This window comes from Coccinella septempunctata, chromosome 6, assembly GCF_907165205.1.
Source record: "Coccinella septempunctata chromosome 6, icCocSept1.1, whole genome shotgun sequence".
NCBI lineage: Eukaryota > Metazoa > Arthropoda > Insecta > Coleoptera > Coccinellidae > Coccinella > Coccinella septempunctata.
In genome coordinates this window covers 27,120,681-27,138,759 of record NC_058194.1, presented here as the reverse complement: position 1 = coordinate 27,138,759, position 18,079 = coordinate 27,120,681, and the positions used below count along the sequence as shown (strand labels likewise).

The window sequence follows — 18,079 nt, the reverse complement described above, 5'->3', positions numbered from 1 at the left end:
TATGTTCCACACCTGCTGGATATCAGTTTCCCTCGAGAGGGGCTTCTAAAAAAAAAATTTAAGTGAAAATAATTTGAATGTTAATGGATCATAATTTTTATGATTATTTCTTATCTTTTGATAGAAAGACTTTAAGGTTTTCTACAGTAGGCTATCGAGTGGTAGTGGAAATAATTCAGTGCAAACTGGGCATGCTTTCAAATAAGCGGGCTATTTAAATCTATATTAGATATTGCGGCATCGTTTCCGTAATCAATGAGATACAGCTGTTTTTTGTGAAGTTATTTAATTCATAGACATTCGCTTTTCATTAATATCACTTATTTCTATACCCTTATTTTTTAACAAAGTTCTCACTTCATCACACAAACTCAATATTTCACTATTTCTTGTTGTTACTCCAATTTTCCTCATATTTTGTCTGAAGTTCTTCAATATTTCCAAAACTTCTGCATCTTGCTGTCTGTCCATCTGTTCTTCTGATTTGTCGATGTTGAATAATTCTAATAATTGATGTACAAAATTTCTCAACCCAATAACAGTAGGAACTGAAACATTTTTTGAGCTCAATAAAGGATTAGTTATTTTGACTATCCTATTTAAAATATTTATAACTTCAGGAGTATTGAAATCATCACAAAAAGCTTCGTGAACATTTTCTATGCTTTCTAACAGAAGATATCTAATACTTTCATCATCAGATATTGTACATTTGTTATTTATGCAATAAATTTCGCAATTGTTCAGGAAAGCTCTGTACTTCTTCAGTACTCTAGCAGCCATTTTCAACAATTCATCACTATATTCCATTCTGCTTCGGTAATGAGACAACAAACAAGCAAGCCTGAACTCATCAGCTTTTGTGTTTTCCAATAAAGAACTGACACTTATAGTATTTTTGAGAGATTTGCTCATTTTAACTGACGATTTGCAATACAACTGTCCTATATGCACCCAATAGTTAACCCACTGGGACGAAGAATGATAAGCACAAGAGTGAGCCTCTTCATTTTCATGATGTGGGAATTTAAGGTCCATTCCACCTGCATGTATATCAACTGAAGAACCTAAAAGAAAAATTTTCACTTTCAAGTCACACTACTATCCTGTGGCTCAGACATACCAAATAACTTGCTTGCCAATACAGAGCATTCGATATGCCATCCAGGTCTTCCATCGCCCCAAGGACTGTCCCAAAAAGGTTCTTTAGGTTTATTCGATTTCCATAAAACACAATCAGGCAATTCGTAACTTTGAGAATCATGGTTTTCATCATTCTTCTTTATATTCACTAGTTTACCATAATTCGAATATTCTTTAACATTAAAAAACACTGATCCATCTTTTTCATAAGCCAAACCTTTTTCTATCAACCTGTTGATGAATTCCTTCATATCAGATATATTCTCGGTGACCTTCAAAACAGCATTTGGTTTTCTGATCTTCAATTTACGTAAATCAGCCCAAAACCTATCTTCATAAAATTTAGAAATCTCATCGTAGGGCTTATTCAACTTCTTTGCCCTTTCAATTATCTTATCATCTATATCTGTGATATTCATAGCCGTTACTATTTTGAAATTGAAATATCTAGATAGAATTCGCTGAAGAATATCAATTTTCAAGTAACAACTAGCATGACCAATGTGAGCATCGTCATAAACTGTAGGTCCACAAGAATACCAAGATAGAATTCCCTTTTGTTTTGTTATTAATGGGACTTTTTCTTTAGCAATGCAATTATATATGTTTATGCCTGTATTATAGCCTTGAGGTTTTATCCAAGTAGCTTTTTTCCGTACAAAATTGAGAATGTTTCCATGTACCTTCATTGTGAATTGAGTTTCTATATTTAATACATCGATATTATGATATTAATAATGATTTTGGATTGATCATGCACGAATTGAGGTTAATAATATATCTTGGATTGGTGATAAAACGAAACGTTCTTGAATGCAATGCATCTTCTGGTGCTAATCAATGGTTAAATTGGTCGATAAATTGCTTTCTTTTATTTTCAGCTTTGTTATTTTGCTGATAAGATATCTTCCATTCGAAGTTTAGCTATCTACACACCGCGCTTTCAATTCAAATTTGAAGCCTTGCTCAAACAACTCTCTTCCTTCTTCGAATTAATTTTGATGATGGGAATCTCAATCTCATTTCCTCATCGCAAAGAACTTTGATAAATTTGAATTTTTTTTGATAATAAATAATTTTTTTTTCAGTGTTTAGTTCACGAGATTCATGAATGTGGTAGTTCAAGAGTCCCAATAATATTTTGAATCAAATATCAAATGTTCAACATGAGTTTTTTATCTGTTGCTTATTATCAAAGAATGAAATAATCTGTGTTGAATTACCACAACGGTATTTGTTATCAGAATTCGGTGTAATGTTTTGAACACAGCTTTTCATAGGTTATTCCTTTCCTTCTCCTTATCACTTTTTGGTATTCACACCCATTTCTTTCTGCATTATGTACTTGTTTCACTGTACCATTTGAAACATATATCCTTTTGAAAAAATTTGTAAACACTATGACGCCTAAACCCTCTTTGAGACTAGCATGTTGGATGTCCCACAAAAAGGCCCAGAAATTTGATTGGCAAGAATTTGAATCAGTTTGCGCTAATCATGGCTATGAACTTTTCAATGTAATTCTACTCATATCATTGGGAATATATCAAGTTTTTATTTGGATACATTTCCAGGTGAACTTGGAAAGATTTCTAGATGAACAAGGTCCTATTCATGTATTCTTGCATAAATTAACAGATATCATTGCATCTGCTAAAGAAGGGAACGAGCAGGTATGTCTTCGTATTCAGCTCCAAGGCATACTTTTAATAAACTTAATTATTGCCCATGAATTTCAGAATTCTCAGAAAATACAAATGATCGAAGATTTTCTTCAGTGTAACCCATCTATAGTAGTAATTGATCCTATATGCAATGTAAGACAACTTTTGGATAGACACATATGTTATCAGATCATAAGATCAACAGATTTATATAATTATGGGATTTTTACACCAAACTTTTGTGAATTGAACTACAAGGAGATATCCGATATTAAGAGGGATTTGCAGTCTTCAAATGTGACATATCCTTTCATTTGTAAACCAATATTAGGTCATGGTTCGAAGGAAGCCCATGAAATGACCATTATCTTCAATGAAAAACAGTTGAATCAAATAAAAATACCTTGTGTTGCTCAGAGTTTCATAAATCATAATGCTGTGTTGTATAAATTATTTATAGTAGGATCAAAATATCATTGCGTTGAGAGGCCATCCATAAAAAATTTCCATACAACAGAATTGAACGTCATAAATTTCCAAAGTAGCGATGTATCAAAAGCTGGATGCCATCATGATTTATCTATACTGGATCCCGTAGATCGGAATGTAGTCAAAATTGAACCGGATCATAAAATTCTAGGTGAAATTGCCAAAACTATAAGGAAAGAATTCGGAATGGATCTTTTGGGTGTCGATGTAGTGATATCAAATAGGACTTCAAGATATGCAATCATCGATGTTAATGCGTTTCCAGGTACCTGACACAGAACTTTGCATATGTTTTTATTCGTTATCTCCTTGGTCCTTAATCGACAATTATTTCTTTCAGGTTATGATGGTTTTCCAAATTTTTTCGAAGAATTATTGGAATGTGTGAAGGAAAAATGCACTATGAATCAATTTAATGGAAAAGCTGAAGAGAAGACTGATATTTTTGTATGAGGCTATAGAATACAGCCTGTGAAAGTACCAAATGAGTATTTACCTACTGTTCAATTTTTGACTCAACTGGAATATTTTCTCAAAGAGTATCTTACAATAATCGTATCTATTCTACTAGATAGTTTTCAATTTTATACTTTTGTATTAATCTCAACTCTAATGGTGATAATTCTTAAGATTAAACATATTAAATAGTTTCAGAATATAGATTGTGTTGTTAATTTTTCATTCTTGTCCCTTCGTCTGAAATGAATTATTTTGTTACGAGCGTTTTTGTGCTTGTTAAAATTCATTACCTGGGTGATCGCCCCAAAGCTGCTTGAAGAAAACAATTATTATGCCAATATTTCCAAAGATACAGATTCAACAAGTTGAGAAAATCTAGCCAGCTTTGCACTCTCAATAAGTTTCAATTCGACTGATGTCAAATCAAATATGGAAAAAATAGTTCAAATGCCTGTAACTCCGAAACTGCCGAGCGGATTATGGTCATTAACGAACTTAACCGCACCTTTCTCTCGCCTGTTTCGGAAATATACAATTTTGAAACTGAAATAACTGCGGAAAAGTACAGAGATAAAATAGAAAGGTATTAGAAAAAATTTAAATCCACCATGAAATTTCCATAGTTTTTGACACACGATTTCAAAGGTTACTACTACTACTACTACTTCCGCCTTCCTCATTTCTAGATTTTCTCGAAAACCACTGGAGGTGACTGAATGAAATCTTTTATGATCTGGGAAATAAAAAATCGGTTATCGGTAATTTTTTTGCAAAAAACGGTTCAGCTATAATCACTTCCAGGTCTTATATATTAATTATGCGGTCCTGTGTGGACAGGTGGAAAAAAAGTAGTGTATATAGCTCTGAAGCTACTTTTATACAGTTAGAAAAGTTCAAAAACTAGTTCCTATTTTTCGATATGAAGGTATCAGTTTTATTAAATCAGAACATATGTGATAACGAAAAATTTTAATAACAACTTTATTACTTCGAATTCCTATTTTATTCTTATTATTGAATGGGAATGTGAGCTGGAGGCAGCTGAAATATTTTCGAAAGTGTTATTTCGCTGAGTTGTTGATCCACGGGGGTTCTGGTGTCGTACAGAGAGGGTGCTTGGAAAATAATACCGCACGTGCCTCCAATACAAGCGAGTGTGAACACCCACAAAAAGAATCTATCCAATACCATGGAGATGAATTTCCAATCTTCCACTATCTGCAAAATATACGAGAAACATTATGATATGAAGCAGCTGAAGTTTTCCGTATTACAATGTACTTATGGAAGGAAGCATATAACAGTAATCTACAAATTGAAATGGAGGCCTGCTTTGCGTTGTCATCGCATCATGTGAAAACGGCTGAACCGATTTTATGAATTTTTTTCTGAAACCTTCCTCATACTCCATAGAAGGTTCCTACGGAAGAAGAATTCGAAAAAATTGACTGAGAATCAAGAAAACTAAATTAAATTTTAATTTCGCGCGCAAATGTATGTTGGGTAGTCTAGGTGCTTAATCAATTTTCTGAATGAAAAGTTCGGAATAGAAACATTCTTAACTTTTCCTATCATTTTAACTTAATTTTTCCATCTCTCTTGTTACTTTCAATTACTGAATTTTCCCTCACTATGACAGGATATCGTCTGCCGGGTCAGCCAGGTACAGTTTTGTGAATAACTCAGTTATTTGATACTCTGTGATACTTAGACCGTCCACTCCTTGGTATATTATAGATGGTGCGGCAGAGCCAATTGTTGATTTCACAGGGCAATTAAAAATGGTAAAAGTTGGTGAAAAACGGTTTCATTTTCGTAAAACGTACGACCGTCAAAAACTCGATTCATTCCGGTCCAAATCATGATGCCAATTTCCGACTGAAAACTACAGACCCTGAGGAACACAAAGAGCCCTTCCACACTACATGCTCGAGCGCAATAACCCTTTGAGACTCGTCAATCGGCTCTACACCTTACCAGCTGTGAAAAATAACAATTTATTATTATTAAGAAAAATACCTCTCTGTCTTTATCAGCATCTCTAATGTGTTGTGCAATGAAACGTACTCCCTGTAGAGCTTCGAGAACATTGTTTGACAACTGACGGGGAGTTATATCAGAAGAACAAGTCACTGGAATGAGAAAACCTCTTATATACTTCAATTGTTAGATGGCTAGAAATTGTGGCAATTTTTTTCTATGAATGATAAGCTTTGCGTATTTCAGCAATATACAGAATGAAATTCACTTTTCATGAGTATTAGAAAATAATGTATACATTGCGTGGAATTAATCTGAACTTATAGCTTCTTCGGTTTTACTCACTTGAGGCGTGTGCCTTCAGTTTATTGTCCTCTGCATTTTGTAATACGAAGCTTGGCTCTTTACTAGTTATTTTGAAATCTGTTGTGAATGGCTCGCTGACATTCATTCTGAAAATAATGAGAGAAATATGAATCAATCGATTAAATTTATTCGAATGTCGATTTCATTATAATATACAGGGTGATTCAATTAAATGGATGATGAATTTGAAGGAAAAAAATCAGCCTTTTTCATATACTGTTGAAAGGTATTAAGGTACTCACTGCATATCCATATCGTTCGTATATCCACGTGGCGGCATGCTGTCATCGTATTCTGGCACAGTATACGTTGTCCTCCTCATGATGAGCAGCTTTGGCATCCACTGCAGGAAAACTTTTCTAACCCATGGTCCCAATTTGTGGGTAGATGGTGATCTGAATCGATAAGATATTATTGCTTTTTCAATGTTGAATTCGATTCCTTTATTTAAAAAATATATAGGGTTCTCTAATTTGATTCGAATAGTGATTTTTTTATAGAGAAATGAGGGGGCCATATATATTTAGTTCTAGAGCGAACATATTGGAGATTGCCCTGGGCGACAATCTTACAGGGTGGCAATTTGAAAACTTAATAGGGAATAGGGGGTGAGCTATACCTCAATTGAAAGATCACTTGACCCTCTACATGAATACTCTATAGTTTGCAAATTTTTATTGAGTTCTTGAAGTAGTTACCGGCGCTGACAATTTGAAAACTTGCCACGTCAATTATGTCTCTACAAGGATGTTCTCAGAGAAAATGTCGGATCAGGTCAATTTCAATTTTCATTCGGAGGGGGACATGTTTCTAGCAGAATTGTAAGCCAAAATCTCCTCAATCTTAGGTGTAGGGGTTATCACCTCTAAATTCTTAATAGGGAATAGAGGGTGAGCTATACCTCAATTGGAAGACAATAGTATTATGTAGAGGGATATATTGTCTTCCAATTGAGGTTTAGCTCACCCTCTCTATATTCCCTATGAAGAATTTAGGGGTGATAGCCCCTACACCTACAATTCTGCTCAAAATATGTACCCTTCCTTTTAAAAATTGACCTGTTCCGGCTTTTTCTTTGAAAACATCCTCGTCAATATATAGTTGGCCTAGCAAATTATCAAATTGTCACCTCCTGTAACTACTTCAAGGACTCAATAAAAATTTTGCAAACCATAGTATTTCATGTAGAGGTAGAGGGTTAAAGAATCTTTCAATTGATGTAAAGCTCACCCCGTATTCCCTATTGAGAATTTAGGGGTGATAGCTCCTACTCCTAGGGTTGAGGAGATTTTGTCTTGAAATTCTGCTCGAAATATGTCCCCCTACGAATAGAAATTGACCTGTTCGGTCATTTTCTCTGAAATCATCCTTGTCCTGACATAATTGGACTGACAAGTTTTCAAATTCCCACCCTGTATATTTTGTTTGTTTTTTGAAAGACCTCCCTGGACCTCATCTTTGCATACACCACTAAAAAATACTAAACTAACAAATAGTTGAAATGATAGACAAACGCAGAGCAATATACTACGGTTATACTGGTTGCTACCACTTGTTCTGAAGCATACTACGACTCGGCAATTATGTAGATAATTTTTCAGTAACGCGTAGACATGAATTCGCCCTGAGATATCATTAAAGGCTAGATGTAGTTACATAAATATTGTTCTTTATTATCTGGAGGATAAACGTACATATCCTCGCTGCAAGAGCAAACATATTTTTTCCTGAAACACCAACCTGTTTTATGTGAAAAACCACGGCTAACGAATCATCCGTTCAATAAGTTTATGAAAATTACTTTTTACCCTTGCCGTGAAACACGAGATCGAAACTGATGATACCCACCTGAAATGAACGTTGAGCACGCAAACTGTAACCCAAATGGAAGAAGTAACTAGGGACATGGTGAACAATAGGTATTTCCCCAGCAAGGGCACGGCCAAAGATGTGGGTGGGATGATCTCTGCCAGCAGGAGGAAGAACACGGTGAGAGAGAGCAGAATCGACACGCACAAGCTGACTTTTTCACCGGAATCTGAGGGAAGGTAGAACACCAGCACGGTGAGGAACGTGATTCCTACGCAGGGAATTATCAGGTTCACCGTGTAGAAAAGGGTTTTTCGACGCATCGTTATCTTGAAGGTTATGTCTGGAATGATATGGGGGATGTGTTACAGGGATGATTGGATGAGACTCCTGTGGCAACAGATTTATGAAGTAATTGGTAGTTCATAGAGAAAAGTTTCTTACCAGCATAAGGTTCCGGACAACAAGGGTAGTATTCCTCGTTTCTAGTAGCAGGCACTGCCAGCAAATCCCATTCAACTGACAGGTAGAATTCACTCAAATCGATTCCGACCTTGACTATGTTGCTCCCAGCAACTTGGTCAATGTGTTTCAGATCCACCTGGAGTTAATTTCATGAAATGATATCATATTCTGAAACATTCTCGAGTATTTTCATTTACAGGTTTTTCTTCAATAATTAAAATGAGATGTTATTCAACTATCTATGTACCCACCCATATAAAATGTTTATTTTAGCTCTACGATGATTTTTGCTTGACAGAACGAGTAGCAAATAGGTCTTAGGGGGGTCTAACACCTTGCTCATTTTTGACCCAAAAAATCGAGATTTTCCAAATCGAGTTTTTATGTGTGTAGGGTAGAAGCCTTGGCAATGCTGATTATAGGACTGGAAATCCCAATTGGATCTGACGAATATAACAGGAGATATCGCAGATTGAAAATTGCGAGTTTTGAAAAATTGCCATTTCCGAGATGAAAATCTAAACGAAGGGAGATAGACTCTCAAAATTGCTCGCAATAGATTCAGCGTGTTCGAAAACCTATATTTTCATACCGAAATTTCAAATATCTGGCCCTGTTTAGGAGAAAATAATTTTTTTTGTTTTTCCACTTTTCATTTTCGAGTTGACTTCGAAGAGCTCTCTGAAGTGCAATTCTCTATTGAATCATCAACTGTTTGGTTTTATAGAATCTTCAAAACAAATTCTATGCACTCCATATCCTAAGACAGTGATAGAACATCCTGATTATCAGACAGAGCAGCAAATAGGTCATTTTTGGGGGGTCTAACCCCTTGCTCATTTTTGACCCAAAAAATCGAGATTTTCGAAATCGAGTTTTTGTGCTAGGATAGAAGCCTTGGCAATGCTGATTATAAAACTGGAAATCCCAATTGGATCAGACGAGTATAACAGGAGATATCGCAGATTGAAAATTGCGATTTTTGAAAAATTGCCACTTCCAGGATGAAAATCTAAACGAAGGGAGATAGGCTTTCGAAATTGCTCGCAATAGATTCAGCGTGTTTGCAAACCTATATCTTCATACCGAAATTTCAAATATCTGGCCCTGTTTAGGAGAAAATATTTTTTTTTGTTTTTCCACTTTTCATTTTCGAGTTGACTTCGAAGAGCTCTCTGGAGTGCAATTCTCTATTGAATTATCAACTGTTTGGTTTTATAGAATCTTCAAAACAAATTCAATGAACCATATCCTAAGACAGTGATAGAACATCCTGATTTTCAGACAGAGTAGCAAATAGGTCATTTTAGGGGGGTCTAACCCCTTGCTCATTTTTGACCCAAAAAATCGAGATTTCCGAAATCGAGTTTTTGTGCTAGGGTAGAAGCCTTGGCAATGCTGATTATTAAACTGGAAATCCCAATTGGATCAGACGAGTATAACTGGAGATATATCAGATTGAAAATTGCGATTTTTGAAAAATTTCCACTTCCAGGATGAAAATCTAAACGAAGGGAGATAGGCTTTCGAAATTGCTCGCAATAGATTCAGCGTGTGCGAAAACCTATATTTTCATACCGAAATTTCAAATATCTGGCCCTGTTTAGGAGAAATGAATTTTTTTTCCACTTTTCATTTTCGAGTTGACTTCGAAGAGCTCTCTGGAGTGCAATTCTCTATTGAATCATTAACTGTTTGGTTTTATAGAATCTTCAAAACAAATTCTATGCACTCCATATCCTAAGACAGTGATAGAACATCCTGATTTTCAGACAGAGTAGCAAATAGGTCATTTTAGGGGGGTCTAACCCCTTGCTCATTTTTGACTCAAAAAATCGAGATTTTCGAAATCGAGTTTTTGTGCTAGGATAGAAGCCTTGGCAATGCTGATTATAAAACTGGAAATCCCAATTGGATCAGACGAGTATAACAGGAGATATCGCAGATTGAAAATTGCGATTTTTGAAAAATTGCCATTTCCAAGATGAAAATCTAAACGAAGGGAGATAGGCTTTCGAAATTGATCGCAATAGATTCAGCTTATTCGAAAACTGATATATAAAAACTCGTATATAAAGATAGCAAGATATCGAATATCTGACCCAGTTTAGAACAATATAATTTTTTATATTTTTAGTATTTCTAGTTTTTCTGCTAAGGTGGAAGCCTTGGCAATGCTAATTATGGGAAATTACCGGAAATCCCAATTGGATCAGACGAATATATCAGAAGATATAGTAGATTCAAATTCGCAGATTTTGAAAAATGCCATTTCAAAGAAGGAAATCTAAACGGAGCTAGATAAAAAATCACCAATACCAAAGAGTTGCACCGAAATCGATAAAATTGTGAGATTTATTACTGAAAGAGTTGCGCTTTCAGTTATGTATCACATTCAGCTTGTCGAAAATTCTTCAAGATCAAACGGTTACGCTGTGGTCCATGAAATTATCAGTGGATATTCTTGACGAGGGTCGTGAGTTAATCTTCTTCACTCCAGAAATTATACTCACTTGTTTTCCGTTGTATGTCCACGAGCCGAATTTCATTAAACAGCTCTGTTCATCAAATGGAAAGTATTGCACATTTATCTCGCAGGAAGATTTATAAATGGATGGCGGCTTCCAAATTACTTCCCCTGTGTAGGATAAAACAGCTTTGGTCATCAGGGTTACTTCATAGTTGCCGTCTGCACTTAAATGTAAAACATTTTATATCAATTACTTGCTTTCATTTCCTTGCGAACGACTGACATTGATAAAAAACCGTTATTTGAGCTTGACGCTCAGCCGGGATGAAATGAGGTTTCTTTCATTGTTTCGTTTATTTTATTTTACGGTTTTCCTGCTGTCCACTTTCTCTTCTTCCCGCAAAAAAATCGCGGAGAATTTGTAATCTTCCACGCTGTGCCGTTCTCGGTTCATGAAGGAAATGGAGGTTTTCCCCAAACTGATCGGACTTCATGAAAGGAGGATTGATAGACGTGCGTTTTTTCCTCAACGCAGTCAGGGATGGCGTGGAGCAATAATCGAGAGAAATCTTTGTGGCTTTTGTTAACGTAATGACTATAATGAGAATTCTTACGAAATTTGTTCTTTGGGTAACGAGATTTTCGAGATTTTTTCGTCTGCATCATTCAGGAAAATCAGGACCTCATGAAAAGAAACATTCCATCAAATTACTCTTAATTACAGTACGGAAATTGAAAAAAAAATTCAAATATTCGTGTTGAGAGCTTGAGCATCAGCAAAAATTGTTATTGTATTTCAAAAAAATTGGGTGTGTTTGTGTAATTAATTGAGAACTCTCACATACTTGTTGAAAAGTACAATATCTGGTAACCAGATGTGCTCAGAGGGGACATATAGCATTTCTACTCCCCCATATTCTTCTGGGTCCCACCTTAACTTGTAATCGTACCATTTCTGAAAAGGAAAATGAAGGTTTTTTTTGATACTTCGAAAAATTCTTGAAAATTCGTTGATTTATCGAAACTACTAAACAGGCTAGAACCTGTGCCAAAAGGTGAAATTTGATATATTAGAAAAATTAAGTTTGAATGAAATGTCATGCCTTTCATATGAGTCTCTAGGCTGGTCATGGGCAAACTACCCTTGAGCTAAGTAATTAAACCAAATCACCTTGCCAAAACCGTAAACACACTTACTACAATTTGTTACCGTATTATTATACAATTTATTAAAACTAACTCGTCAATTCAAATCATAATTTCGATAGTTCTAAGGACGTTCAAATATTCTGAAGTTGTGTATTCCAAAGAGCTATTATTTATTGTGGTGGTAAAATATTTTATTACACTAGACTACCTGATGCTAAATGGTTATAACACCCATAATTTGGTTATATTTGTGATCCCCATGGATTTGTTTCAGTGTAAGTCGAAATACTACGTTTCAAAGCAAAGTATTTTATTATTTTTACGAGTTAGTAAGTGAAATATCCATAATTAGGCGGAAAAACAGTAGCCTAATAGGCTCATTTGATACTTTATTTCATTAAACGATAATATAACCTCAACACTGTCCTTTAAAAAATTACATGTTCTTTTCTTCTTACCTGTACCACCCATAGATTTGTGGTCATAATTTGGTTCTTGAGATTCATTTCAATTAACTGAGACAACTTCAATCCTAGCCAGACAGTCAGTGTTTCTGTGTGGTTAATTACTGGCCTAATGAGCCTGTTATAATTACTCAATAAATCATCGTAAAGCCTCTTTGTGTCCGGATTGGCTTCTATGTGTTTAATATTTGCTGAAAAATGGGATTAATTTAATGATTAAACAACGTCAAAATTATGTTTCACAGTGCGAGATAATTCTGTTATATGTATTGATAAACAGTGTATATTGAAATTGAGCTATAAATTAATGGGACGAATTTTATAATTGGAGTGACAGGGCCTTGAATTTTTCAATTATTTATGCGTTTTATGGGTGTTTTCATGATTTTGTCATGGATGTAACCATTCAATTCAAATTGATTGGAGAAAAATAAATTTGGAATCAGTGGTATGAATAAACTTCTTTATATTCTCACATAAGACTTTTTATTGATAAGAATTTTTCTTGGATAGAGGGTTAATTTTTATTGAATTCTAATCAACAACAATATAATGTTTGAATAATTAGTTTTCGTTATTATTCCAGGACTGGTCATTACCATGAGGGTTGTTTCATGGTTAGATATTAGAAATTTCAAGAGATATTTAGGTACTATGTACTATAGAAGTAGATGGCGAAAGAGGAGGGTCATTAGGCTTCATAATTCATATGAATTTTCGAATAAAAGGTACTACGCACACAGCCTAATTTTTAGATAAACATCGTGCAAAAAAACCTTGCAAATAATATGCGTTGGTCGAACAAAACGTCAATTTTCTGCTTAATGGAATCAGTCGATGAAAAATAGTTGTATCTGTATTTCAGCATTCAAGCTCAAAGTTATTCCTTAGAGTAAAAAGTTTTGATACTCCAATACACCCACTATAAATTGCCGCAAACATAACACAACATAATTTGAATTTTTGATCGAAATACCTTAAAATAACTGAACCTATTAAACTTGAATCAGACTCTCACATACCTGAGACATCGTTGGTGAAAACAACAAGCATAAAAATAAAAACTGAGGCAAATTTCAATAACATTGCCATTTTGGTATCACGCCCACATCTCTGAATCCGGCTATCCACCGGAGTCTGCACACAGAACAGCCGGAAAATCAATGAAAGGGCGCAGGTCCCGCAAACATTCGAAAACATTTCAAATATTTGAATAATTGAAATGGTCGGAGGAGATCTAACAGCTTTTGGGGTTTTATGTCTCCTGAATAATTGATAGAAACAATATTTGTTACCTCTGGATGCAAAGGAAATGTACTTTCTTGGATAAACACGTGGTCCGCCTTCACTTACCCTTAATTTGTCTTCGAAATGAACGTAGGGGAAGTATGGGAATGCGAGTTGGTGAAATGTGGCTTCCTATGAGGTTTTACGTCCAATTTAATATACTAAGTGTTTCAGTAAAATATGGACCCTCTTACAGTGAAAGAACAGCTCTCGTGAGAGGCGTAATACACCTTCAGGTTGCAGGGGAATGTAATCAAACTGCAGTGGGAATATTTTTATCATTTTTGGTATACAATGTGGTCCAACGAAAATTTAACACTTCGATTTTAATGCTTTAAAATGAAAATGTGGAAAATCGCTCGAATTCTTCAATTTCTCTTTGCATCCCCGTAACTGCAACCCCGTTATGGACTTGATTTCTTGACTTTTGGTACCACCATATTATTCACAAATTAAGAATACATGAATATATCAATGATGCCGGTAACGTTATTTTCGATATAACTAAATGATCTTTTAATGAAGAATACTCTAGCAGATTCTTGCAAGATATAAACCAGAAAGAACATCACAGAGTAAGGTGTGAACTGTAGTTGGAGTAGCAGCGAGAATTTTTCTTACGAGGCCACAATAGACCTTAAGGTCTCAGTGCAAGTAAACCCTCCAACAGTTTCGATATAACTCTATGCAACTTCCTTCTATCTTCCAAAATATTCTGTGCTTTAGTTCACGAAATAATTTTTTTGGTTCAATCCTATTTGACACATAATTAGTTGTCAGTTGTGCTTTTCCATATGTAAGAATATATGAAGGTATGTCAAAATATTTCAAGAATAACAAGAGCGATGGTGATGAGGAAAACAAGTCTGTTTCAAAATCTGGAGTTAAACCAAGATCTTATTCCTGTAAACCAGGTCAGTCAGAATATTTTATAAATCAGATAAAGTCTTTGTTTATTTATCAACTCGTTTATTCTTTGTGTATTCAGCAATACTTCTCTTCATTTTTGACCTATTGTAGTGTTTGTTCTGGCATCGATGTAAAATAAGAACCATTTCAGATATTGGCCCTTCAGGTGATCACAAGCCAATAGAAAGGCTTCCGTTCGAAACCAGACCCAACTTGAGGGTGAACATGTGGTTGAATAATGTAGGATCGGGAAGTTCCCGAACTTCCCAGAGCAACAGCGAGCTTTACACAATCGACGAGGATCACTTGGAAAAGATAAATTTCATTCGAAGAAGATTAGATATGGCGGAACTGAATGATCCTGAGGAATTGCACAGAACGGAGGTTGATTTAAGAAGGGAGGAACCTGGAAGAAACAAATCGGATCAACTCGCTTGTCCTTTGAAAGAAGAGTGCACCATCTGTCGACGATGTAGGGAGGAGAAATTAAACATCAGGCCGTCGTTGTCTTCCATCAGCGAAAAATCCAATATATCGAACGCATCGACGCAGTCGGCAGTCAGGTATAAACCGCCACCGAAAAAAATATGTTTGAAAGCTGCGACGTCTACAGAAACAGCGTCCATTAACTCCCGTAAAACGGATTGCGCCAAAACCGATGTTATCGAAATTCCTGGCTTAGATTTGGGCAACGATCAGGAACAGCTCAGCAACGAGAACAAATCCGTTCAGTGTACTAGCAAAGATACCGAACGAACCTCCCAGTCGACGGACTACTGGAAACCAAAATGTGTCCGCCACGATGACGCTGGTGACAACATCGATTTAGTCGAGGTGGACCTATACATCGAGCCAGAAATAGTGGTTAAACAACCGGGAAAACCCACAGGACTTTCCAGTAAAAACTGCATCAAATTCTTGCCGATCAGAGATGACGAAGTAACCACTTCTGGAAAATCGAATAAGAACGAATTTTTCGACGAAATAGTGTCGAATTGTAGTTTCTCCCTGGGACAACTATCAGCGCCTCTGGTGCCTTCCCATGATTCCTTCTTCAAGTCCAAGAAGAAACAGAAGAAACGACGGTTGAAAAAGAGGGGATTCAGTGTGGTGGAAGGGGTAAAACTGGATAAATCGAGCATAGAAATAAGAAGAACCTTTCCGGACACGTCAGAAACGTCAGATGCTTTGGAAGAAATCGAAACAGATGAAATTTCCGGCATTAACTCGGACACAGACGCTAAAACTTTCGATAGTAAGTTAATGGCCAGCTTGGCTATCCCATCTAAAATAGTCAAACCCGTAAAATTACCGCTTGTTGCAAAATTAACCGAAATGATGAAAGGGGGGCGCTGTAAAAAGAGTAAAGATGTGGAACATAGAAGTTGCATGTTCGAAGATGACATTTGTTCTGTGAAAAACGTTCAGAGGCAAAACGACACGTATGTTAGGGCGGGTGCGGAATTTAACAACTACAGGGAAGCCGCCGAGGAGCTCCTAACGATAAACGAAACCAAGAAAGTCAAAGAAGACGGTTGCCACCAGAGGTCACAAAAAATCCCCAATAAATACAGCACGAAAAAACGGCAATCCGTAGATTACGAATTTTACTCGGAGGGTCTGCCTCAAAGTAGAACCTGCGAGGTTTTACATCTCAGCCATCAGCAGCAGGTCGAAGACGATAGCGACTCAGAGTGTCTGAGGGCGATCGAAAATTGCTGTTGCATCAGGAGGATATTCAAGAAGAAGACGCCGACTTTTTTCTCTAACTGAGGGGTTCGATACGCTGAGAGAATGATGGCCGTTATTTTGTGCGGAAATGATTATGGCTTAGCGTGCAACATCGACGGACAGAGGAAGTGGAATAATAAGTGGTGAAATGAATCTAGCTGGATAAGTTCGAAATAAAATAAATGAATGCGAATGTAAACTGGTTTCAAGAAATTCTGTTTCATGTGCGATCGTTATCGCTGTTCATTATGTATATCTGATTAGTTCTGTTGTGAGGTAATGTCTAAATAATTGTTTGACTGTGGAGTTTTCGTGTTTTACTGTGGCTTGAAGGAAATAAAGCAGATTTTCTTTGTTTCTTTGATATGTCTCTACAGGGGTTGTTTCAATAGTAGATCTCGATTTGCCTGTTAATAATAATACCTACATATTATTGTTTCAAAGCAAAAGATTGTGATAATATAGAACACAGAGAGAAAAATATTATAACGAGGAAATTTAAAGTCTCGGTAAAGCTAGCACTTGGTTGACCCAGCACAAACTTGTCTTAAGCTTTCTGCTCTTTCGATGAGACGTTTCTTGATATTTTTATAGAAATTGGTCCAGTGTTAGAAAGCTGCTCCAGATTGTTAATACACCGCGCAAAAAAATTAACGCACATTATGGAAATCTCAAATTTATTCTACAACTGAAGGACTTCTCAATGATTATTATTTTTATCAGAATTATGCATGCATATGTTATCCACTTTCAACGGTTTTCTTTAATACAGATGTTTTTTCCCAGCAGGAATAAAAAAAGATGATATTATCAGATTTTGAATGTATTAGCTCCATTCTAAAATCAGTTGTTCTCGATCAATCCTTGTGATCAATAGTTTTTCTTTCGTTTGATTTTCTACACTCGATCGCTATGCAACGCGAAACAAGCAATTTGACCCAAGAGGAATGTGCCCAAGCGGTAGTTTTGCGAGAAGAAGGGTGGACATACACAAGAATTGGAGAAAGGTTTGGAGTTTCCCCATACAAGTGTGTCCAGAATGTTGCAGCGATTCAGGGAGACAGGTATGAATGTCCGAAGACCAGGACAGGGTAGACCACGGGTAGCAACTGCCATTCAAGAACGTTACTTGAGAGTTTCTTCGTTGAGACAACGGTTTGCAACCGCTCGCCTCCTTCAAATTTAGATTGAGCAAACTCACGAGGTGCAAATTAGCACTCAGACAATAAGAAATCGCCTCAGAGAATAAGATTTGAGGCCTCTCGTCGCGGCAAGAGGCCCAGCTCTTACCCTAGCCCATCGAAGGGCGCGTTTGGATTTTGCGAGAGAGCATATCCATTGGGAAGAGGCCGATTGGGAAAGAGTTCTCCTCATAGATGAGTCTAGATTCTGCCTCTACCATTGTGATCGACGTTCCCTTGTATACAGACGTCCACATGAAAGATATGCTCAGTGCGATTTCCTGAATACTACTGGTTTCGGGGGAGGATCGATTATGGTATGTGGTGGAATATCTTTAACTGCTCGCACAGACCTAGGTCGTTGATAATGGAGCTATGAATGCTGATAAGTATATAAGGAACATTCTTGAAGAGCATGTAGTGCCATTTGCCCCATACATTGGTATAAATTCCATTTTTATGGACGATAATGCCAGAACCCATCGTGCGCGCATCGTTCAGGAGTACCTTGAA

At 36.2% G+C, this 18,079-nt stretch overlaps 4 protein-coding genes across 4 annotated transcripts; 2 read left to right on the top strand and 2 right to left on the bottom strand.

Annotated features, from left to right (window-relative positions):
• Positions 1–267: 267 nt before the first annotated feature.
• On the bottom strand, positions 268–2,085 carry LOC123314814 (probable cysteine--tRNA ligase, mitochondrial). The gene is made up of 2 exons (XM_044900181.1): positions 1,124–2,085; positions 268–1,067 (listed from the first exon to the last, which is right to left on the bottom strand). Exons 1-2 carry the CDS (start codon positions 1,830–1,832, stop codon positions 286–288), a joined length of 1,491 nt encoding a protein of 496 aa, XP_044756116.1. The 5' UTR covers positions 1,833–2,085; the 3' UTR covers positions 268–285.
• Positions 2,086–2,282: 197 nt separating this feature from the next.
• On the top strand, positions 2,283–3,956 carry LOC123314815 (inositol-tetrakisphosphate 1-kinase-like). Its single transcript, XM_044900182.1, has 4 exons — positions 2,283–2,660; positions 2,718–2,816; positions 2,883–3,561; positions 3,637–3,956. Exons 1-4 carry the CDS (start codon positions 2,544–2,546, stop codon positions 3,747–3,749), a joined length of 1,008 nt encoding a protein of 335 aa, XP_044756117.1. The 5' UTR covers positions 2,283–2,543; the 3' UTR covers positions 3,750–3,956.
• Positions 3,957–4,703: 747 nt separating this feature from the next.
• LOC123314813 (acetylcholine receptor subunit beta-like 2) lies at positions 4,704–13,593 on the bottom strand. The gene is made up of 10 exons (XM_044900180.1): positions 13,481–13,593; positions 12,453–12,649; positions 11,691–11,800; positions 10,889–11,069; positions 8,355–8,511; positions 7,950–8,253; positions 6,344–6,496; positions 6,081–6,187; positions 5,775–5,887; positions 4,704–4,973 (listed from the first exon to the last, which is right to left on the bottom strand). The coding sequence occupies exons 1-10, from the start codon at positions 13,548–13,550 to the stop codon at positions 4,767–4,769; spliced, it is 1,599 nt and encodes a 532-aa protein (XP_044756115.1). The 5' UTR covers positions 13,551–13,593; the 3' UTR covers positions 4,704–4,766.
• Positions 13,594–14,536: 943 nt separating this feature from the next.
• LOC123314811 lies at positions 14,537–16,724 on the top strand. The gene is made up of 2 exons (XM_044900179.1): positions 14,537–14,659; positions 14,806–16,724. The coding sequence occupies exons 1-2, from the start codon at positions 14,560–14,562 to the stop codon at positions 16,425–16,427; spliced, it is 1,722 nt and encodes a 573-aa protein (XP_044756114.1). The 5' UTR covers positions 14,537–14,559; the 3' UTR covers positions 16,428–16,724.
• Positions 16,725–18,079: the final 1,355 nt, after the last annotated feature.